General features: G+C 41.6%; 1 protein-coding gene across 4 annotated transcripts in view; it reads right to left on the minus strand.

Annotated features, from left to right (window-relative positions):
• Nucleotides 1-24042, minus strand: part of ptprub (protein tyrosine phosphatase receptor type Ub) — a 145284-nt gene that overhangs the window by 17014 nt on the left and 104228 nt on the right. The window contains exons 10-21 of one of the 4 annotated variants that reach the window (XM_068735240.1): nt 23248-23449; nt 21640-21742; nt 21276-21549; nt 16229-16265; nt 12727-12865; nt 11734-11757; nt 11296-11450; nt 10415-10602; nt 5011-5080; nt 4833-4909; nt 2299-2316; nt 614-650 (exon numbers count right to left, since the gene is read on the minus strand). In XM_068735240.1, the coding sequence (XP_068591341.1) occupies nt 614-650; nt 2299-2316; nt 4833-4909; nt 5011-5080; nt 10415-10602; nt 11296-11450; nt 11734-11757; nt 12727-12865; nt 16229-16265; nt 21276-21549; nt 21640-21742; nt 23248-23449 (1324 nt within the window). The remainder of the gene's footprint in view (nt 1-613; nt 651-2298; nt 2317-4832; nt 4910-5010; nt 5081-10414; nt 10603-11295; nt 11451-11733; nt 11758-12726; nt 12866-16228; nt 16266-21275; nt 21550-21639; nt 21743-23247; nt 23450-24042) is intronic. The other 3 variants (XM_068735242.1, XM_068735241.1, XM_068735243.1) reach the window with 3 other exon arrangements.

Below are 24042 nucleotides of genomic sequence, written 5' to 3' on the forward strand. Positions count from 1 at the left end.
CCATCAGAGGAGCAGATTTGAGCTACAACTTTAAAACAAAGATCACCTAGGAAGGAAAATGTTTCTTTCTTGCAGGTTTAATCCCGCTGTCTCTCTAACAGGGTGAAGGGGAGGTGCTAGTGCAAGATAAGCAGATGAGCAGACCTTGGGTGACTTTGTGATGGAATCTCCCTAGAAACTGACACCCCTTAGGGTTTAGAAACAGCAGAGGAACATTTTTAACAGAGTCCGACTGTTCATCAGAAACAACTTTACATTTGAGCGACAGAAGGTGAACTAAAGGTTCTCTCATCAACAATGAATGTGCCGCTCGGCCTGTCGCAGAGATTGAGAAGCTATAACTAATGTGTTTAATTATTCACCTTTTCTCATGATTAGTGACATCACTAGCACAGCCTTCACGGGTTGGTGGCCACACTATTACCTTTGGATTTGCCGTAGAGTTTTGGCAAGGGACTGTTCATGAGGAGGCTCATTGGTTAGATCATCTTCAATTTATTACATGGCGGCAAAAGGTACTTACCGAGCTGCATGCACACACACACACACTCACAAATGAACACACACACACACACACACACACACACACACACAGCCTTGCTTGGATACTCACCCTGAGTGGCGATGAAGTGGTTGGATCGATGGTAGCCCTGAAAGAGAGAAGAGGGATGACATGCTGAGTAAGCCATCTGTGCCTCAGGCACAGCTGTATGGGAGGGTGTCTGTCTGTCTCACCCTCTTCCTTGCCTTGTTCTCTGCATTTTGCTGTCCTAAGACTGACCCACTGCAACTGTTAATCGCCTTTCCTGTTTAACTGTCCAGCACTGTCTGACCAATTGCCCGCTCCACACCATGTCTTTGCTCTCATAGACTCCACAGAGAGTTTGGAGCAGTTTGACTCAACATGTGGTAAATACTGCACCTTGACAAACTGCTGAGCAATAGAAATAAAATGTGGATTCCGACGAGTCGGGTTAGCTGACTGAACAATGACTCATTCCTTGTGAAAGTTTAATAAAGATATGATAAAGAAACTAAAGGCGCACACTCTTCAATTTTAGGTGTCCGATTTATTCAACAAACTTTCTCTCAGAGCACAGTCCCATAAAAACAAATCCATTTTCATTGAAGATGCAATATGTACTACATCTGGGATGATGAATAAAACCATAACCACATTTCTTTTCCCAGCAAACTCCCCCGTTGAATTCTTCTCACGAGTCAAATGAGTGGAAGAATATCATACACAAGTTTCACATAAAGGAATGATATCATCACCAACATAATCAATTTCCAAGGCAAAATCTGATATGTACGGTGAAGTATTCTGAGATCCTTTATATCAAACAATGTGACAGCCTTTGATATATAGATGACAGACATTTTTATATGGTGAGTATGGGGTGAATATGAATGAACATTGAGATGTCACCACTACAGCCTTGAGGGGAATAAACATGGCAAAGACCACCTGAGGTACTTTCAAGCATGAACACTCTAAGGACGAGCAAACTATTCAAAGGAAGTCCTGAAAATAAGTGCTACCTCTCTAACCTTTCAAGGCGAAGGAGACACCCGTCTCCCAGACGCAACCCTATGACAACATCACCTAGAAAACCACAAGGATTTTGTGGTTCACGGTTTGTTGTCATTTTGAGCAGCTGGAAGGATAATTGATGCCCCAATTACATTACATGACTCTGTGGAATTGAGAAGGCAGGTCAGAATTAATCTGAATAAACTCCTGAGCCCACCGGCTGTCATCAAATCAGCATGATGGGGCAATCCACGTTCATAACAGTTTCCATCTTTTCGCAGAGGGCATCTTCCTAATATGTCGAGTCTGTCCACGTTGCTGACTGAATTTCATCCAGTCATGTAAACGGGGACACGTTCGAAATGGAGATGGATGACCAGTGCTGTGAGGCCTGCTATCCACAAATCCTCTGGCCCCGGCCAAACACTATCAGCAATGCTACCACTCCTCCAATAAGACCATCACCATAGCCACTAAACTTCCTGAGTCTTGGCCACTTATGAGAACCCCTTCCACTTCCACAGGCCACTTCCTCTATCCGAGAGGACACATCTCCTTGTGTTCATTTACAATAAAAGGGCTAAAGGGGCTTTATTTGAGGGGGGGGTCAAATGTGCACAAACCTGAAACACACTTTCACATCTTTGAGCATTTGTGAATAGAGGACAGTGGAAAGAGAACAGGGAAGTGGAAAGAGAAGAGGGGGAAAAGAGCGAAAATAGAGCGATGGAAGGCAGAAGAACGAGCAGTGAAGTACTTACTTCCCTGTTAATCCGAATCTACAGGGTCCAAGGTCGAGGGAGTGGGGAGGGGAGTAGAAAAAGAAGACATATAGGCTAGTTAATGAAAGAAGCTTTTGGTAAGTAGGAGTTATGGTTACAGACAGGTGGGAAGAGGTTTGTGTGTGTGTGTGTGTGTGTGTGTGTGTGTGTGTGTGTGTGTGTGTGTGTGTCTGTATGTGCGTTTGTAGGTGTGTTTCTCTAAGTACAGCAAGACTGGGCTTCATGTGTTCAAGTTCCCATTTATTGTGTGACTTTATGGCCTTGTTCATTTACTCTTAATAGATGGTTTGCTTTTTTCAAATGAAAATTACTTTTGGTTATCTTTACTGTAAGTTTTTGCAACGGATTTTAAATTAAAGAAAGTAGAAAAAATACTTTCATGTTCAAAATCAGTGGAGATCCCCTTTCTAAATATACAAACGAAGGTGAAGGTCAATTTTTTATTTATTCAAGCTTAATCAAGACTGTGATCAGATTTGATTGGAAACAGCCTGACAATGTCAACAAACAACCATCACATTTGGATTTAAAGTCTGAGTGCTGCACTGAAATATGTAACATGCCCCTTTTTCCTACTGAGCCGCACCCACTTCGAAACCAGTGAGACAAGATGAGGGGGGGGAAACAAAAGAAATCTTGGTTCTCAACAGTAAAGCTGTTCTAACTGTACCAAAAATCTATTTATGGAGCCCATCGCTTATAGTAAGAAGCTTATTGAGAAAATTGGCCTTCGAGGTGGGACAAAATAGGATGCTAGCATTATTTTTACAATAGGTACATTGAGACAACAATAGTAGTAACAGTATGTGTGTAGGTGTGTGTGTGTGTGTGTGTGTGTGTGTGTGTGTGTGTGTGGGTGTGAGAGAGAGTTTTGGATTGTGGCCATGCTACACCTGTCAGTACAACTGTGTTTCTCTTTAGAAGCAGCCAATATGTAAATCAGCAACAGCCATGACGCACCGGACTGCTCTACATTTGCGAAAGGCACAGGGAGCTTTCAAACATATGCAAAGTTCTGCTCCTCTTCAGGCAAACAAACACCACAGCCAAGTAAATACTCTGGCATTAAGTGACAGAGAAAGAGGAGACAGAGAACTTGCACTTTTTCACCTCTGTTTTGAAAGCGCAATAATAGTTCAGAGGGAGGAAAAACTTTTCCATTTAACCTCTGGTGAAATAATCACAGGTTGTCCAAAATATGCTTTGCTGTAGTTAATAGTTACCATCCAGCTTGCTGGGGCAGCCTTGTCAGGGCCTGACGGTGACACTGTAGTGGCTGCTGAGTGGTGTTTTCCCTCTATTGCCTGCACCTTTGTGCCCTAAACACTAATGGAGACCCTCACGATAACTACAATCCTAACAGCAGGCCAGGTTTTTAATGCCCTCTCATTGTAATGAACTCTCTAAAAGCATCTCACCACTGCTGTCTATACTCTACAGAGAAATAAAAGAGAGGGAAAAAGCTCTGCAGCGTCAAGCATTTTTGATGATATAAATTTGGTCTAAAGAAGGAATCCACCTCAAATCAGTCGTCAACTTATGCAGCTAGTAATTATCTCTCACTGAAATTGTTTTTAGATTCCCTATACAGACTTTCACAGAGTCATTCAAACTCTTATCAGCCTCAAACAGGACTGGGAATACATCTGCCTGCCAGAACTTCCCACCGAGTGGCTTTACAGTAGTCCCAATGAGAGGCGTGCAGAATAAATCTTGTGAGATAAAGAAATCACATCAGATTGCCAGAGTTCCTTGACTTGACATGACTCAAATGAAAAACAACATCTGAGGACCATATCAACAAAATCACAGGGGAACCAAAATACAAGTTTCTATTTACGAGGATATCTAGTAGTAAAATTGTATTTCTTTTTTCATTTTTTCAAACTCACGGTCAATTTCTTTTGTTAATAACTTCACTGTTGCCATCTAAACGTGCACTTCTGCTTTCTGAAAAAACACAGCCTCCTCTAGTTTTTATGAATGAGAACACGTATGAATGAGACCGTTTGAGACACATTAGCAACATATACTGTACATGTATTTCATATGATCAGTGAGAATGTTATTGTGGCACTGCATGTGTGGCAGACAGTTAAGGTGAACAGTGGACAGGATAAACTCCACCAAGCCAATCCAGAGATTGAATAACATCAATCATGTCTATTTAATTTAGGGGGATTTTGTGGCATTTTACAGAAAGGGTCATCTCCTCTGCAAGGCATTAAATGCATTCATTCCACTCTGTTTTAATAAAAGCAATAGCAGAGTTAGTCTGGGTCAGGGATTCGGTGCAGCGATTGACAATCATGGCAGCTGGCAAAAAAAATCACTAGGAAGGATGTTTGATTGGATGAAAGCTTCCAGGTGAAAGTGGGCCAGCAGACTGGTGAGCTTACAGGAATGAGAGAGATGGACTGTGGCTTTGCAGGGTGTGAGAGATAGAGATGCAGCAGAGGCTGACTATTTGTATCCCATGTCGAACAGAGGCAGAAAAACAGGATTAGACTTACATCAATGTAGTTGGCGTTAATGTAGTCTGAGTTGGGATCTCCCAGGAGAGGGTGGAGCTTGACTCTGTGGCGGTCATCTGAGACGGATTAGAATAAAAGAGCAAAGGACTGTTGAAATACAATGTTTACACTTCTCTTTAATTTTTGCATAGAAAATATATTGGTTCTGATGACTTACATCCCAACGTGTCATGCCTCCCTTTGGTTTTGTCCTTCTTCTTTGTGCAGTCCCAGCCATCAAAGAAGCTCTACAGAGATAAAGAGAACCTTGCAGATTTTAGGAACGGGACCTCTCTATATCAACCATTCAAAAAATATCTTAGAAAAACATTAATCAAAGCTTCAATACATGTTTTCTTTTGTTTTATGTGTGATACGGAAAATTGTGTTTCATGGCGAGCATGATAAAAGCCTATCAGCACATCAAGCATGGCGAAGGAGATCAAGAGCCATTGTATCCTAAGGAGAGGTTTAGTGGTCATGTAATTAATTAAAACAATGCAACGAACAACCCAGTAACCACATACCTTCTGGGTTCAAATTTTGTGAACACCATGAAATAGAGTATCAAGAGATACATATACGTAAATCCATCAAAATAATCCCAGAGTTGAGTTTTATCACATGAGGCTGTGCCGCAAAAATTGACCAAACAGTGATCATCGAATCATAGTTTAGCAACCATGACTAGGCACGGCAAGTCTTTGGATCTTTGGAAACAGGTTTATTGCCAAGTAGGTTTTCACATACAAGGAATTTGCAAAGCTACTTTGGTCCATAACGGTCACAATAAATACAGTAAGATAAAAGAAAGTACTGCGAAAGCCAATAATTATAAACATAGAACATAAATGTATGATACAAATGTCTAGTGTAGTGTCTTTTTGATGCAGCAATTTAAATGCATATTTAAGGCTGCTTGTACACAGTTTTCTGTTTAAAATGGAGTCAGCTGTAGACAAAGTTAGCTGGAGATGGCTCCTGGAGCTCCTCCAAGTACTGGAGCTCATGTTACCCTAACTAGCCAGCTAGCGCTAGCTGATAAAATCTGCCAACGACAGTTATTTCAGGTTGCTAGCGAGACATGAGAAGCCTGCTTTTGTCTGTCTTTTGTCTAAAATCAAGGTCACATTGTTTCAGAAATTCCAGATGTAAAACTGCTGCATTATCATTGTCAATGCCGTGTGAGAACAGAAAAATGCAAAAACAAAAAGCCAATCATAGCTTTCTCTTACATGAGAAATATATTGTTGCAAATTGAGATTAAATATTGTTGATGAATACTGCTCTGTATGGTTCTTTATACAGTGTATGAATCACTGTATGATGAGAAGACTTGTAATTAGAGTGAAGGCAGAGAAGCTGACACCCGCTTGGTGGATTGCTGTTCAGCTGTATTAAATATACAAATTATACTCAGCAACACAGCTCCTCGCTCCCTGTCCACCTGTCTGCACGGATGCACTGGTGAGCAATTACTCTCACACAATGTCATAAGGCACTTTTAAGTTATTTTAAAAATGATTTATTTATCTACGGTTTATTGGATAGGAACAAATACACTATACAAAGACAAACTAAAAACAGTATCATGGTGCTTACAGTTTGTAAAACCCAATAAGGGTTTTTTATGAAACTAAGAGATTAGAATGAGGTATGTGAAGTCTGCAAACAGCCCCTTCAGATCACACACACACACACACACACATATCCATACCAGTCTACCCCCCGTGGTTTTCAGCCACTGGGGAATTTGGTGAAACTCTGCCCAAGTATGCATGCTGAGCAGGGGATTACAACTCAGTTCTCCCCACAGAGAGCCGAGAACCAGCCAAATCCTGCCTGGGATTACACCCTCCTCCCCACTTTCTTCTTCTCTTTCCTTGCGCTCTCACTCGCAGTCCGTCTCTCTTTCCCTGAATCCCTCATTGTCTATCTATCTTCATCACTTCTCTTCCTGTTTCTCCCTCCATTCTATTTTTGACACTAGACCGCTGAGCTCTCTTTCTCTGCTACCACTCCTCTGCTCAGTCCTCCAGGGAAGAGAGAGGACCAGGGAGAGGAAAACTCAGGAAGAAAACAGTGAAAGAGTGGCAGTATATCGAAGGGAAGTGAAGAGAAACAACACAGATCCGTGGAAAGATTTATTAGAAACCCTCATCGGCAGGGATCATTGGAGTGGGTCTGTTAAGAGGTTTACATGAAATGAGGAAAATTAGATGAAATAAATAATGACACAGGGCAGTACAGCCTTGAACTATTAACATTATTACAATTTTGTATTCTAACATCTTGATGTGTTATCAACATCCCACTAGATTTCATAATGTGCATTATTTGTTTCCCCTCAATAACAAGGCAATAGACAATCTGTCCTCCACAATTTCCCTTTACGGATCACCCAATAACTGTTATGGCACCTTGTTTGACCTGTAATTATTTCACCCGCATAATTTGTGAAATGCCAGAAACAGTGATGAGATTCATAATCCCACCATATCCAGTCAAAATCCAATCAGAGATGTCTGAGATGTGATACAATTGGGACACTGAATTCAAAATAATTTAATAAATAAGCCTGAATCACACTGCCCAAAAGGTAGCATTAGGTAGCTGTTTCTTTTTTTTAAATAAGTGCAGTAATTCAGTTGACCCTGGTGCAACTAAACTTTGAATCAATGAGTCCATCATCCTTGCTAACCTCAGCCTCAGGGTGCAAAGTGGTATTATGAAAGTTTTGAGCTCTCAAGTAAAGCTCTGCTTTGTTTACTCGTAAGTTTCTGTGGTGGGAATATGACTGTAGTGACAGTAGCTGCCACACATACAAGCCCCTTTACAACTCACTGTAAATTCTTGATCAATGTTTTTACACAACATAGGTATTCTTCAGGGAAATAAAACCTATACCTGACGGGGGAGTGTAATATGATACTCCTCATCATTTTCCTTCATAATGGAGAGAGACACTCTATCAAAACACATACTCTACCAAAGAGGAAAAAAAACAAAGTAAAGAGGTGTGTATTGATTTTTTGAGTGGAGTGTGTTTTGCCCGTGAGGGACAGTTTAATGAGTCTACAAGCAGAGTTCCAGAGGGGAAAACCATGAACCAGAGACAAAAGATGTTTTCTCTCTTCATGAATGCAATGGGCTGTGGGTGACAAGGATGGACTTCTCCCCCGGGTGAGATTTCAACTCTCCGCCGCAATCGTTCCACTGGGGAGGGGTATTCAGAGATCTCAACCCTTCATTATGTGCCCAGATATAGCAGCCACTGGGCCAGCATGGGGGGGGAAGCAATGTTGTTCCAAAAAAACATGTCTGTACTCACAGGTCAGTTCAGGACTGAAACCCCGCGATGAATTGGTGCAACAAAGAAACTAACCCAGCACTGATCTGTCAAGCAAACTCAAGTGATTTACAACGAACAACAGTGCTGGTGCAAGCAGATGCTGAACCTTTTCTGTTAAGTTCCATGATAACGACTTGGTTTATTACAGTGTGTTTGAATGAATGGTAATTAGAAATGCAGAGCCACTAAGACCAATCCCCCACTAGATCATTTCATTTGGACATTACAGATAGGTTTCAAGGGACTGAACATCAGCAGGATCATTATGGAGCATCATCAGACCTCAGCTGAGTGAATTGTCCTAAGCATTAGAGTCTAATGGTTAACGTTGCAAATTATAGAGTTGCAACATATATTGCAGCAGGAGGTAAATAGCAACATTGCTACTAGGAGGAGGTTTATATGGAGGTGACAGTGCACTTTCACACGTTTCTGTACCCTTTCATCTTCTCAACCCCTCCAGTCTCCCCTTTTCCTCTCTTTGCTACCCCACAATCTGTTAGCAGTGGACAGGGGACTCACTATCTGGAGCACCACCAGAGACGATTAACCTCATCAGGCATGTCGTTATGACAGAGGTCTTCTTTTGGCCCAAATGAGGATGATTTATTCATACGCCCAGCAACGGTGTCATCCAGATGCCTTTTTAACCCCACTAATTAATTTCAGTGGGTGGTAAGGGGGGCGCATGGATGATGTCAGAGGAGGATTGATGGCCTCCAACACCGCTCTCACAGGAGTCATTCCAGCATGGACTCCTTAAGCTAGCAGTTATCCACAGCATGAAGTAATTGCGTATGATCCTTCTTACAACTGACTAACAGACAATAAAGATACTCAAACTACTCACTTTTTAAGCACTTCATCTTAATCGTATCTGGATGAGCCATTGTGGCCTTCAAAAACGGAGGCTCCAACCAATCCATTGGTTATTTCTTGACATGTGTTGAGTTATAGAAGACATACTGTATCCATGCCAGAATCCAATCCGCACCTTGAAGAAGCTCACAGCTCTGAGTTTGAATGCATAGGCTTGCAGCACTCCAGACTCTGTGGGCTATCGCAAGCATTGGGTATCTCTCACGATTGGACTAGGTTCTTTTATGTTATTTTTTTGTGCCTGCACTTTTCACAAGATATTTCACTGTGTTACAAGCTCAAACACTCCCAGAATCTTCAAGCACTTCATACAGCACAGATGGTTTGGCTATAAGGTTTAGAAGTTCCTCAAAATAGTTCATCCACCATCTAACAATGTTAAGGTCAACCATTTTTGCTGAGGAAGTCCTGGGTACTGACCCGCCGTCTTCCCTCGGGGACCAAGCAGTGTTGCAAAATAGTGATTTTCCCTAGCTCTCTCAACTCCATTGAGAACAAAGCTTTCCCTTTGAGCCTTTCTTAACTTGCCAGTTTTCTCTGCTGTGTTGGGACTGCGCAGGTTAACCAGGCATGGAAGTACATCAGTGTAGCCACTGTACCGGACCTTATGGTGAGGAGGGAGCTAACCCACAAAGCACTGCTTTGTCTTTTCTCTTTGCACAACCTCCACTATAGCAACAAGCTCTAAGCGGGAAATGAAAGAATGAGATCATGGATACAAGAGGCTAAAATAAGTTTTTCATTCCACATGGTGGCTGGTCTCTTCAGGGCAAGGAGCTCAACAAAGTTTGGGGAATTTTTGTTTGTCATGCCGCTGCTCTTTCACACTAAGAGGAAAGCTCTTGGAATCTTGTATAGAAGATCCCGGGTCACAGCTTTATAGGTATACTGGCATACAGGATTGGGAGGAGACCTCAGGATTTGAGAGATGATATCTTCCAGCTGCCATGGACGCACCTATAAAGAAGAAGACGCTTTCTGCTATGACCTTAACCTAGTTAAACTGTTATAAAACAGTTGGACTGGATGAATGGATGGATAAACTGCAGACCTTGTGCGTCTTTGAGAAAAGCAGGCAGAGCAGCTTTATGTATAAATGTCTTAGGTGCTCCACTCCTCTAAGGTGTTTCTGCCAAACAGTTTTAGTTTTATGTTAGGAATGAATGCACCAATTATACTCATGTTGTTGAAATTACAGGGTTGGTCATTTACGAATACAGACACTGGTGCACAAACAACGATTATTTGTATTGCTACTCATTTCATGTTGTCAGAGTGTAAGAGTAATAGCTGTCTATGTTGTCGTGTGCCGTGTAAGAGAGTAGCATACTGGAATTTCGCCCCCTCTCACCTCGTACTCCTGTTTAAAGCCGTAGCCCTCGGCAGTCTTCATCTGGTTGATGTGCTGGAGAAGGTCGGCCACTCGGACGGCGGGGTGGAGCTGCCCTGTGTGGTAGGGGGAGCCTTTACGTCCACACTGGTGCCTCGGAGAGCCTCCCAGCAGGCTGCTGGCCTCGTTCACTGAACTACGAGCGTCACCTGAACAAGACACAGACACATTTGCAATTTCAGCACGACTCCAGATGAAATATTTATGTACAAGACAGGTTACGATATAAAACATTCGTTTTGTAACACGTTCGGTTTGGGATGACAGACACTGGTATTACCATCACATAATGGCATTCTGCATGCTGATACTGACAAATACAGTACAGTATATGTAAGACGTGTGTCACTTTGATAAGGTTTTTAGGGCAAAGATGTCCTCATAATAGATCTTATGTAGACGTGACAGCAGCTCTGTCTAGGATGACGTGTGTAGCAGACCAAGATCTGCACCAACTTTAGAGTAAACACATCTGTCGCTCCCTCTCTGTGAGACTGAAGAGGAGATCAAGATGAAAAGTACTGACAAGCATCACAAATCATTTCTTTCGATTCAGTCAAATATGTTACTACACTTGTGCAATTCGCCATTTTTTTTTTTGCAGTCTTGTGAGATATTTTTTGTGAATCAGCTGCAGGCAGTGCAGGTTGTTACAAATAACATTTTTCACACAGGATGATAACTATCTTTCAGAATACTTCAGACATTTATGGAGTGAATGAGTGGCGGTCAACAAGATTACAAAATGAGGAATGATGTATGTCAAGTCTGAAATTGCATTCTGTTGTTGTGGCAAGCTGATAGGTTTGTGTACACTGTTCTTCACGTGTCTTTTTTCTTACTCCGTGTGCCGCAGGTGTGAGCATCCATGAAGGAAAGGGCCATTCTTTCATCTTCCTGTAGGGTGCTCTGGTCTGTGAAACTGCGCTCCATGGAGCCCATATGGCTCTTCTCCTGCCGGTAGGTAATGGGTGTCTTATTCATGTTCACTGGTTTCCTATTCATGGATAAAGAAGAAGAGGGAGGGGGGAATGCAATAAAGAAGAGATTGTAATAAACAGAGAGAGAAAGGGGAAATGTTATGTTCAGTAAGAAATAATATGGAGGTAAAGATTGTGAGAAACAAAAATAAAAAAGGTGATGAAGTGAGGAAATAGTGAGAAAAAGGACATCGACAGCCTTATTGTTTTCCCTCTACAGCTTATGATTGACAGCCAGAGCACAAGCATGATAGGATGGATCACAAAACGATGGGAGAGCAAAGAGGTGGAGTCACTTACGGATAGTAAGAGTAGTAGTCCCTTCTGGCAAGAGTGCGGGAGAAGGAAAAAAGAAATCAAAAGAAAGAAGAGATGTAAGATGAAAGCAATGTCAGCTGAGGCCAGAATGCATTGATTACAGTGAAAATGAGATCCATCTTCTCGTGAGCTAAGCTGTGTGGATGGCCATATGACACATGCAAACGTACCAAGCAGGTGCTGACAGACCAAACCACAGCGAGGTAGAGTAATGTGTATTTCCTTCTATCGAATACGTCTCAGTGCTACACTTCAAGGACTAGACCACGTGGCTTCTTGTCACAGCGGATTTAGCAATCAATTCTCTTCGAGCAAACTTCATGGTGGCTTAGCAGTGGAACCCGGACTTATGTGCGGAGTAGTGGTGACTTTCAGAAACAACATTATTCAATATTAGCCTGGACGCTGTGTCAGCCATTTAATAATGATTGCTGGAGCCCCGAGTAACTTACTATTTGGCATGGCAGGTTCTTTAGAATTAAATTTATCTCATTTTAGTAAGGTTATTTGAGACTTAAACTCGACCGGCCTGCAGCTGCTGCTACATTAAAGCAGAGCCAGAGGTGTAGATGATCTACTGTAGACCTGGGGGATCATTGGCTAATAATCTCTAAAAGCACACCTTTTCCCTCCCAATTACCATCTCATTTAAGGGTCAGGCCTCTGCTTGGTAAGCGTAATTAAGTGGCTAATTGAATTGCATCCGCCATTTAATTAGATGCTTCACACTCAGATAGGCTCTGCAGACGAGAGCTGTTTGGTCCCCTCTGTGCACCATAAGGGAATGAAAACAATGCAGCTCTGGCTGTTGGTCCAGCATCTTCCCTAAACAAGCATGACCTTTCCGAAAGTATAAAAACCGATTACTGAACTGTTCCAAAACAAAACATAAAAGGTAAAACAATGTGGGGGATGTGGTGCGATTGTGCATAAAGATGCATGTTATGCACTCAACAGTTATCAGCAGACGTTTACCCTTTCTTAATGATGATGATCACGGCACCCAGCAGAAGGATGAGGACCACCAGGCCTCCGGCACACACCCCGAGAATGAGACCCATCTCCTCGGAGTGTTGAGTAACCTCCAGAGCCTTGCGGTGGTCCTTGCAGGCCGCTAGAAGCAGAAACACAGATGCGCGTTACAAAAGGCACAATGCAAATACAGAACATGAAGGAACGAGGCAGAAGGTGCCGAAGAAATGATTCACAGGAAAGTCTGAAGCAAAGAGTGTGAAAAATGTAAATGCAGCGATGGGAAGACTGAAAATTCACAGCTTTGAAGAACTTATCATTCATGAACACAAAACTCACAAATGTAGACTTTTCACATGGCACTAAAAACGTTCACACTGCTTATCCTCACTATTGTGAAGAGATCCACTGAAGTATAATGATCTTCTTTAAGCCAAAGCTACATTTCAATAACAGTGGTATTTTCAAATAGCTGGCGAAGATGAAAGAGACACACAAATAAAGAAGCGATGCCGTGAGCAATTCAGACTGTGATTGTTCATGTTGTCCAACCCAACAAACCTGCGATCCTCAGACATACATAATGACAATTTATGCTTTGACAAGCAAAATGATTGGCCTGCAGAACAAAAGTTTGGTTGTCTGAGAGGTTTCAACCGGCTACTTAGGCTGTTCAGGATTCATACGGATGTTTACAGAAATGGAACGAAGATGGGAAAATGAAGTGATTGCTGCAAATTGGTGTAGAAGAAGAAACTATTTCCAAGAGTTGCAAACATGTCAGAGTAAGACAGGAAATTAATTTGCTAAGATCCATTAGTCAAGTACAAAAAAGGCTTGCAGCGCATTGTTCTTCAATCTCTTGTTGAGTTGCACGATCTGACACCTTGTGATATTACAATAGTGCATTTCTGTGCTATGACACATACACTAAACCTTTTGAGGTGCATTTCTATACAATACTGAATTAAACACCATTTTTCCCAGTCTAAAGTAATCCATACAGCCCTACAGTACAATCTCAAGGTGCCCCTGTGTCTGTTGGCCACTGGAAAGGTCGTTATCATAATAGCGGGTTATTAATTTCTCTAGCATAAAGCTTTGTACTTATGTAAATGGTGCTGAGCAGTGGGCCTTTCTTTGTCTTGTTCTAGGGGCTTGGTGATCTAGTATTTCTTGTGTGTCAGCCTGTCCTCAGGCCTTGACAGCCCCGAAACTAGCCCTTCTCAGTCTATTGGAAAAGCACAACCTATCTGGAGAGCGGTAGAAGTCAGAGCAGGCCTGGGGATAGAGCTCTATCTTGCAGCCTGCTGAGGAAGAATCAGATCTAGGGCAGGGAAAATGAAAACAGAGCCATGTTTTAGCCTGACTATCTGCAGCCCCCTGGCTGTTTTCATTTTCACTTTACGGGGTGCTTTAGAATCCTATACCAAAGATGAAAGTAGGAGAATATTTCATTATTTAGCGGGATTTTTTTATTCAATGATGGGTGTTTGGCATATCTGAATGGAGAAAATTAGTCATCGACTTGATATTTGAAAGGAACTGTTCCTTCTAAGACTGCTCAGGATGTGGATTTTTGAATTGCTACCTCTATGTAAGATGTTGTTCCAAAAATGTGACATTTCTCTGTGTGCTGTTCAGTGTATAGACACCACGTTTGACAGGTATATTTTACTTTGCAGTAGTGGGAGACAGTTTAGTCAGACTGAATCAAAGATGACGTTTTTGTAGTTTCTATTCACACACAGGGACACGCGATCATCCAACGATGCCTTTGTGTCTGTGAGCTACTGTACCTGAAGATAACATCGATTTCAGTCCGTCTCAAGGTGCTCCCTTCAAAAAACAGCCGCAAACTCAGCACTTGCTGTATATTTTATGCTGTGACTTCATTTAAAATTACACGTTCAAGTGAAATACAGGGGTACATTATATTGGCTAGAAATGTAGATGAGGAGGTGAAAAATCAATTTCAGTTTTCTGACATTTTGGACAGATAAGGCGGTTTTGCCACATTTAGCCTCAAAATTTCTATTAAGCCAAACACGAGCATGAAATAGATTTCCACATGAATCCATGCACCTGCCACCTGCCCGATGGTGGAAATTGGCACTTAGAGGAGAAATGGAAGTCTATTGTTGTGTTGAGCTTGCTAGAGGATCCTTAATTAAACTGTCACCTGGAAGTTGAAATGTAATCTCCAGCTTTGTTATCCAAGCCAGAATCATTGCCTCCACTTTGCTTGTGATGGGCCGCTTGATAATAACGGCTTAGGACCCGATGATGCAGAGGCTATGTTAATGGTAGAGGGATCACTGAGATCACAAACAGCAACTAAAAAAACCTCTGACCTGTCGCACCTTGAAATTGGAAATCACCCTGAGAATTTTTTTCCTGTCAATTTGCCTTTCAGGCTCTATTTTTTCAGTTACATCATCATGTATGTGGGTGATGTAATGCTGGCAATCTTTTAAATAATTTCTTTCCATTGTGCACTTTTCTTTCTCTTTTTCTCTGGTCTTTCTATTTCTATGTTATTGTTAATATCTTACCTATTTATTATTTTAACTGTTAGAGCTCCATTATGCATTTCTTTCTTCCTTCCGTTGCTTAGTGTCAAAGAAAAGAGGCAAGCACACTGAAAAGCCCATTGGTGTGAGAAAGCATAATTAATCAATGCCCAACCGGGTGTCTGTGTGGGGCAGATGGAGTGAGACGCTGAGCTGAAATGGCTGGCCTTGCCTTTTGGCTTTATGCTTGAGGAGAGCCTCATCTCTTTCATTTTTCACTCACAAAAATAGGCCTTCACCAAAAAAAGACACCCCGCCAAGACAATTTACTTGCAAGGCTCTGCTTACTGTTGCGGTGCTATGATAACTATAAATACATGACTTTTATTCACCATGATCTGACAGTGTACTACAGCAAGAAGGGCTCTCCTGCCATCAGGACTTAGAGTCAATTTCCCTGCCCTTTTCATGTCCCCTTGAATCCAAAAGCTGAGGTATAGAAGGGGGGGAGGGGGGGGCTTTCTCATACTGATAAGCCAAGGTAGCTCCATCTGGAAGTTTTGATCTGGAGGACCCTCCTGGACCTTGTTGATGTCAAAGCCCTCAGATGCAGCTGTGTAGTAGGCTGCTGATGAGAACAAAGGGACTGCCTTTGATATAGTGTGTCCCAGCGTCTGCCCCCAAACAAACAGGATGAAAGCCTGACCTTAAATCCCTCCCTGCTTGTTGCCCTTTTCTCGGAGGCACACTGGTAAACAACAGGGACCAGTCAGAGAAAATTTCTCCAGATCCCCACCTTTGTACTTGAGAGAGAGGTGAGTATTGACTGCAGTATTGACTAAACTAAACAATACTGTTAAAATCACACTCTTAATTCCTTATCTAACAACAAGGAGAGAGTAGACGACATCACAAAGCACTCAGAAATGATGCAGGAAGATGTATTCAAGGTCACAGTGTTTGTGGGAGGAGAGATATTCATGTTGAATTACCTTTGCGAGCTATGCGGATGCAGTTTATTCTGGATTCCTGAAAGAGAAAGAAAGACATCAGAGGGGAAGGTGTCGCTTCGCATTTTGCATAAAAGAGATGTGATAAAAGAAAAGAGGATGACATGAAATACTGAGCTGAGACACAGATGTATATATCACATTGAAAATATGACCACAGCCGATAAAAACACACTTTTTTGAACATTAAAGCCTGATGTTACAGAGTAAACAGGTGAGGACCACATCTGGAAGCACAGAGATGTCTCCCCTTTCTGCTGTTTCTACCCTGACTAAATATTCAAATGACTAAACATGAGTGGGTTGCACTACGCTTTTCTAAAAAAAAAAAAATAATTTACTTCTTGACAGAGACTATACAGGAAAAATATATTCAGACAAAAATGACAAAACACCTCAGAGTTAAGAGTCCTATTGATGATGAGATTACAAAGTGTTTCACATCTGAGTTGTGGTGAAATGTTTGAGAAGGAGATCAGATATTCTTGCTGAAGGAGAAAATATGAGAATTGAAAGGGAGAGAGCATAATTAAGAGGAGGGATTCAGACCAGTGCACGACTATGAAAAGGAATTAATTTTATTCAAATTTCACTGATGACATCTCAGCATTATGAAAAGGACCTTTGTCAAACAGCACTAATGAGATCCAAGACTGTAATCCAATTCCATCCTGCCACCACTTGGAGGACATGCATTATCAAATTAAGATTTACAGATGCTAATTCAGGCATTATGGGGCAATTATGCAAATTTGCACATTTGGAAATGAGCAAAGAGCACTTTCCTCAAACTCCAGTTAAATAGCTTTTTTTTCACACTGACAGACACTTAAACAAGTTCTTAACATGATGGTTTGATCTAAAAATACAGACCCAGGTAGTACACAAACATGTTGTTTGTCAGACAGACTGTCATTATATTTTCACAAACAAACGAATCATAGTATATTTTTTCCACTAATAAATCCTATTTGTTGTCTTCTTTTATTTATATGCCTGTACTGTGAGTTATCAGAAATAAACTCTATTGACAGTACAGCATGGTAAAATCCAATGTAACATTTGTCAGTACATTGCCTTTTCATTTAATAATTATCCTTATTAGATTTTTTTCAGTTCAGTGGTAGAAATTAAGAAAGTTTATCAAAAAACGATTCAAGTCAAATTTTGAATGTAAGACACATGCATACATATGTACTGTATATTCCTGATATGTTCTTTATTCAGTCCTTATTAACTCACAATTTTGTGTAACGTATAGTAACAACAGCGTGCTACCATGCTCAGTAATGCCAACAGGCCATGCAGGTATAATCTACACCATGCTGACCCTTATTCTACCACGCCAAAATATCATAGTTAGACATTTGGTCATAAGCCAAAATATTGGACAAATAAAAAATTGGACCTGATGAAGGTGCTTAGTGAAAAGTTTAGGGTTATTCTGTTATATTATGGCAAATATTTTTGTTGTGATACACTTTGAAAGCAGTACTTCAAGTCAAGAAGTAGTATTGCTACTTGCTTGACTTTATTCTGAACCTTAATACAGCAGAAAATAACTATTTGCTATGTAACAATATAGTGGTAAAATGTCTACCTGAGCAGAGAAATCGCTCTCCCTCTGTGTTTGTTGTTATCCGAGTTTCTCTGTGCTTTGCCGGCCGCACGTGCCTTATAGTGCATGTGAGCGTGCCCCACTGGCTAGTTCATGGCTGCTGCTCTGCGTTGCGCTCATACTGCGGTTACAGCTGATAAAATGCCGTCTCGACCCAATGGGTTTGTGCAAAAATGTAGAAGCCACCCTCCGGTTCCTCCACATTTATCACTGTTAGCTCTTTCAGCACGGTTGCTGTTGTTTGCATTGTTACTGCTGTTAGCACCATTAGCTGCAGGCCCGCGGCTCAGCTGTCGCCATGTTGAGAGCTGTGCAGAGGCAATAGATCAGCTCTGAATTTCGTATTGAGCCTTTAATGTATATTGGTGCTCTGCACTATAATATAATTTATCTCAGTTGCTCCTGATTACCTGATTGTTTTAATTAATAATAATTAATCACATTGCTTGATATTGTATTTTTACTGTATGTCACTATGAGCCTTTGAGGAGACTGACTCATTTATAGGAAACATTATCCATCCAAAAAAAAAGCTGATTCATCTGAACCTGCCTCTTGTATAAAGACGGCATTTGAAACCATACATTCAATCATTCCTTGCTTTGGCAAATTAAGACAAATTTGTACTTATACTTACTCTGATGATAAGAAATAGGCTGTTGTGATGGATAGACGTACATTTCTGTAGCATGCACATTTGAATCGTTGTGTGCCAGTCACGCCAGAGGCGCTGGTGGTTCCTGGCAGCTCTAAATACAAAACTCAAATACCAACATGCAACGTGGGGCTCTACGGCACACACTCAAGGTTTTCCAGTGTGTGTGCTTGTGCGTGTGAAGTTGGAAGATGTAAGTGTAAATGTTATAAATGACTATGATGTGACCTGCAAAGCTACTGTGTATCCACAGTCTTTCAAGTACCTCTTTAGATGAATCCATCAAAGCAATTAGAGAGGCTTGACAGTCACTCTCCAGATAATTACCATGGGTAAATGCCAAATATTATGGGCCCCATATACTGTTCAAACTATTCCCACTGCTGTCACAGTTGTAGCGGATTAGAGGCAATGTTACTTCACACAAACACATTTCAGAAAAACACACACACTTAAACAGACGCAGACTTTGATTTAATACGCTAAATAATTAAATAATTAAATATAGAGGCTGACCATTTATATTTTGATAAGGTGCTCAGGGTGCAACTACCTAAATGCCAAAATGCCAAATATGACAACTTTATCACCACTTCCATATGCAGGAACCATTATCTGCAATCGTTTTATCCAAGTAAATATGTGACAGCTTTTAATGCCAGCTACCCTTTCAGTTCAAGAGCAGGTAATAGTTTTTTTTTTCCTTTTTCCACAATAAGTGGGCATAAGGTAATTATGTTTCCATCTTCTAAATAAAATCCCCAAACTGCTATAAAAAGACCCCACAGTGCATAAATATGCTAAATGCATTCATGCTCCTTTCATTTAGAATGCTAAAATTCTCTTTTTTGGCCTACATTTTTGTGACAGTGAGCACAGTGTTAAAATGTAAAAGGCCTGAAATACATAATTGCACACAGAGGATAAGCAGGAGTACAAAACACAAAGGAAGACACAAAATAGCACAAAACACATTACGCAATTATAGCATTTCAGTCCATACAGGCTGCTCGAGTCAAACCTTAACATCTGCTTTTGGTTTTAATAGACTCTCTCATTAACACTTGTAAAGTAATCTGTAATGTTAAAAATATCATTAACAGGCAAGAAAAAGGCACCAGCGTCACACTGTATACTTTTTTTGGTCTGTTCGTTTATTGCTGTTATCTTTTATGTTATCTTGATTTGATGTAATTAGCCCTTTTTCATGTGTCAGTTCATGTTGTCATAGCAGTGCTGCGACATGTCCACTATGCCCTGCTGTTGATTGGTTGTATGCCTAGCAACTAGCTGCCCCTCAGCAGCGCTGAACTGATTGAATTGAGCTAAATCCCAAGCTTTTTAGATGACATCCTCAGTAAATAAAAACAAAAAAAACGTATTGTGCCTATAAAGGAGCAAACGTCACACCCACAAAAAATACTTTGCATTGACAGAGGTGTGATGTCTGAAACACTGACCCTACAATAAAGCAGCATCTAAATTTACATTTTGTAATTTTTTGACAAACATTTTGTGCAGCCATGAAAATGAAGTTCCTTCCCTCCCAGCACTATGTTGTTCCTTCAAAAGGAATGGTTTCAGTACTGTAGTACCAACACAGGACTGATGGCCAGATTTATGTGACTGTTACTGTATTTTCAGGCAAAGGCAGCAGTGTCTGAAAGAGTGGGGACAGTGTTGGCTGTGTGATTTGGCACTGTGTTTCCACTCATTGTGGGTCATGGATGCTGGCCTCCTGCCAGGCAAAACAAAACCTAATCCCATCCGCCGGTAAAGCCAGGCCTCCCCTATCTAATCCCATGCTGAGTAGCCTAGTTGTGTGAAGTGCTCACACTGCACTACCTCCGTGTGTTTCTCCACTGGGTTGGAAAAAGATCCTACTGGTGTCCATGGGACTTTAACCACCGACAGGACTCGAAAAGTCGCACAGACCAGTAATCCAGCTTGCATGTATTTATTCCCAGATGATGATCACACAAGGCTTCATTACCTACGGCAACAGCTCTCAGCTCAGTCTGTGAAGATTAAAGCAGCAGCTTTCTACCTCTGATCATCTGCACCTGTGCCCAATTATCTTTAAGTAATTGCCTCACCCAGGTAGCAGCTCTTCCTGTAATGGAATTTGGAAAGGTAATGTGGTCGTCCTCTGGGTATGACTTGAGACTGGAGGGCTTTGTGTGCACAAGAGTGTTGAATTGGAATGAAACAACAAACAGCAAAACTTTGTAAAATAACACACTGCTTCTCAACTAACAAGGTCTACCAACAGGGTTCACAAAGTTTCTGTTATTTGGACACAAACCCTGAAATGTAAAAGCTTTAAACCAGGCTTACCTCGGTCTACAAATACTGATTAGGTACATAAAGAAAGAGACGAATAGATAAGGACATTAATGAAAGGGCCATTGAACGAAGGACATGAGGCAACAACAAAAGGACAAAAAAGAAAGGAATAGGACAGAATAGGAAAAGCACAGTGAAGTGAAGTGCGTTGTTTATTCTGAGTAATTCCAGCTAATCACAGTTTTGCTAGCGGTAAGTAATTGCAAATAATTCCCTGTTACACCGCCAGCTCAATATGTTTTTTCATCCAACAACTCCCTTCTTTCAAGGGTTGTGAGCCCAGACAATGCCAACTGTCCTACAGACACAACCATAGCATTAGTAAATACAGATACTCATTAACAACACTCCTCATTATTCTGAACACTACTGTCTACATGAAGTGTTGCGTGAAGTTAACAGTCACTCACCCCTCTGAAGTTGCTCATAGCCTGGAAGTAGATAAGGTAGCTTTTGCGCGGGTCCAAAGGGCTGTTCCAGTAGCCGTTGTAAGTGTGATTGTCTCCCACAGTGAAGGGACTGGCCTCAGGGAGGCTGCTGGGTGGCAGCTCGGCTGTGTAGTAGTGTGGTGTGCCCCGGGCCTGCGCCTCACCGTGGGACATGGGCAATGGGAAACACTCCTGCAGCCCCAACTCTCTCTTTACTTTCTTCACTGTTTCCTCTTCAACCACCACCTGGTATGTACTGGACACAGAGTGGATGTGCACTGTAAATAAGCCATGTTTAGCATTTAAAAAAAAGATCTAATATATACATTTTAGATGATTTTCTCACCTGACAGGTGCCCCTCTGCCTTGGGCGGGGCGCAAGAGGACAGTAATGGTGCTCTCTGTCTCACTCAGGGGGGACGGCATGTCTCCGTAATCAAACGTCGGAGCTGAGGACACAGAGACGAACATATTGGCTTATCCAGTGTTTTGTTTAGTCTACCTTAACTATTTTTAACATACGTCTCTGCTTCCTCATAAACATGTTCAGCCCCTCAATATCTTGTGAAACTGAAAGACCTCTTAGACTCTAAGAGATCTTTCAGTTTCACAAGATAAGAGGGATAGCTCTAAGACTTAGGGCTATCCCTCTCTCAGTGCTAATATACTCAATACCCATATCCTCATATTGAGTACACCGTCTGAATTTCCCTTCTAGTTGTCTTGGATACAAGACCAATTAAGCCGTATGTGTGTGGCGCTAAATTGACCGGGTTTGTCATTTGAAAGGTTTTGGCCCAAGTCGTGTTAACATCAGAAGTCAATTAGTGAGGGGAAGGAGAGCAAACTATTCATGAGGAATCAATGATTATCTTATTAAAAATTGGTTTGCTCATACCGGAGCAGAGAAGAGCTGACATCAATTAAGGTGAGGCATTAAGGGAAACTCAATGTGCATTTGTTGACATTAAAGGTCTGTTGAGGTTTGTAAAACTAAAAGAGGGTTTGATGTCTGCTGCCAGATAATGTCGGTTTGAAGGATGGTTGTGCATCAGCCACAGTGGCGCTCACGTCTTTATGTGTATGTGCGAATGAGGAAATGTGTGTAGTTGGATACTCTGCGGTGGGTATTGCTTGAAGATGCTGACAGTAGTAGCTGTTGAAAGGTGTTCAGTGTTTGCTAGCTGTCAGTGCCGATGTGAGAGACACTCAGTGTAAGTGAATGTTCTGCACCGTGGGCCAGTGGAGGAGGTTGAGGGTGATCTGCAAAGACTTTTAGACTGTATCTGCGGTCTGGCTTTGTGCTGGCGTTCTGTCTGACATACAGCCAGTAAGCAGTGATTGTCCACCAAATCTATAATTAAACTAATCGGGCCCCGTTGTAAAGAGATGGGACAGAAGGAGTGAATAAATGTGTGAGCGAGAAAGGGTGGGAGTGGCTGTGTTGTGCGTTCCTAAGGGGTGTAATCCCATCCCTTAACAAGCACAAATGCATCATTAAGAGGAAATAGAAACACCAATGCTGGTTTTCTATCACCAGTAATAAGCTCTGAGACTCTCGGAAGTGACACTCTGGTCCCGAGAATGTACTGCATCTTTCTTTATTCATAATATACAGCAGTGTCCCCTCCGCTTCCTACGAGTTAATTTATGGCTTGAGGACTGTGAGATGACAGCGTGTCAGTAGTTTGGGGAGGCAATGGAAAATAGCTCTTACACTCTGGGAGCAGTAGTTTTGCCTCTGTGAGAGAAGAAAGATGCGTAGGTCAAAAGAGAGAAAACTTGGATCCTAATTACAGCACGCAGTGGGTGAAGTCTGGTGTTGTACCTGCAAGGTGCATCAGTGATAGGTGGTGATGGCACGGACGCTATATGGAGAGGCTGCCTTTTTCCATTTCTATTTTACAATCTTACGGCAGCTTTCACACTCCCTCGCAAGCACACATGCTTATACCTGAGATGTTAGTGGTGATTTCAGTGAGGGCGGTCTGCCCAAAGCCCTTGACTGTGCGGGCTCGAACTGAGATGAGGTAAGTTGTTCCTGGGTGGAGGTTGGAGAACATGTGGTAGGTCTCATTCTTCAACTTGGACACAGTTCTTCTCGGCCCCGGGACGTTGATGCCTGGATCAGACGACTCAATGCTCTGGTAACTTATCTGTTGAAAACAAGATGGTCTCAGGGTAACATCATAAAAACCAGAGTCACCTTAGCACTGACTTTAAGCCTCATTATACTAGCTGCTGACAAATTTCAAGTGATAGATTCATACTGATCTGCAGAGGTCATTAACTCAAACAGCTCTGTCATAAAAAGTAATTTGACTGTTTGATTGATATGATTCACTTCACTCAGAAATTAATTTGCTTCTCTAAATCAATTGCTAATTGCTCGTGTACCTTTATAGTTTTAGATGAATACTGTAGATTGGCATTGGCACTGTTAAGTCAAAGTCATACAAGCAACCTGGAGTTTTTCAAAAAGTGTTGTGAGTGGTAAATGATTGTCTGAGTAATGCATGTTAAAGGCCATGGACCGAGGACGCCACGCAATAAAAAGTGAATTCAAGTGTTTGAATCAAAAGTGCTGAGTGTTTATGAGTTTAATTAACTCTTTAATTAAAACTGAAGAATTGCTGTTCATGGGTGTCCTTTAAAAGCAAAATATTCTATAAAGTTTTTCCTCAAGAGGTGATTGGCCTTGCCTCCACAGTACTCTCATGAGAATTTCCACTTATACTCTGTGAAATAG

This window comes from Cebidichthys violaceus, unplaced genomic scaffold, assembly GCF_023349555.1.
Source record: "Cebidichthys violaceus isolate CVI_PGR_0920_01 unplaced genomic scaffold, fCebVio1.0.p SCAF_7, whole genome shotgun sequence".
Taxonomy (NCBI): Eukaryota; Metazoa; Chordata; class Actinopteri; order Perciformes; family Stichaeidae; genus Cebidichthys; species Cebidichthys violaceus.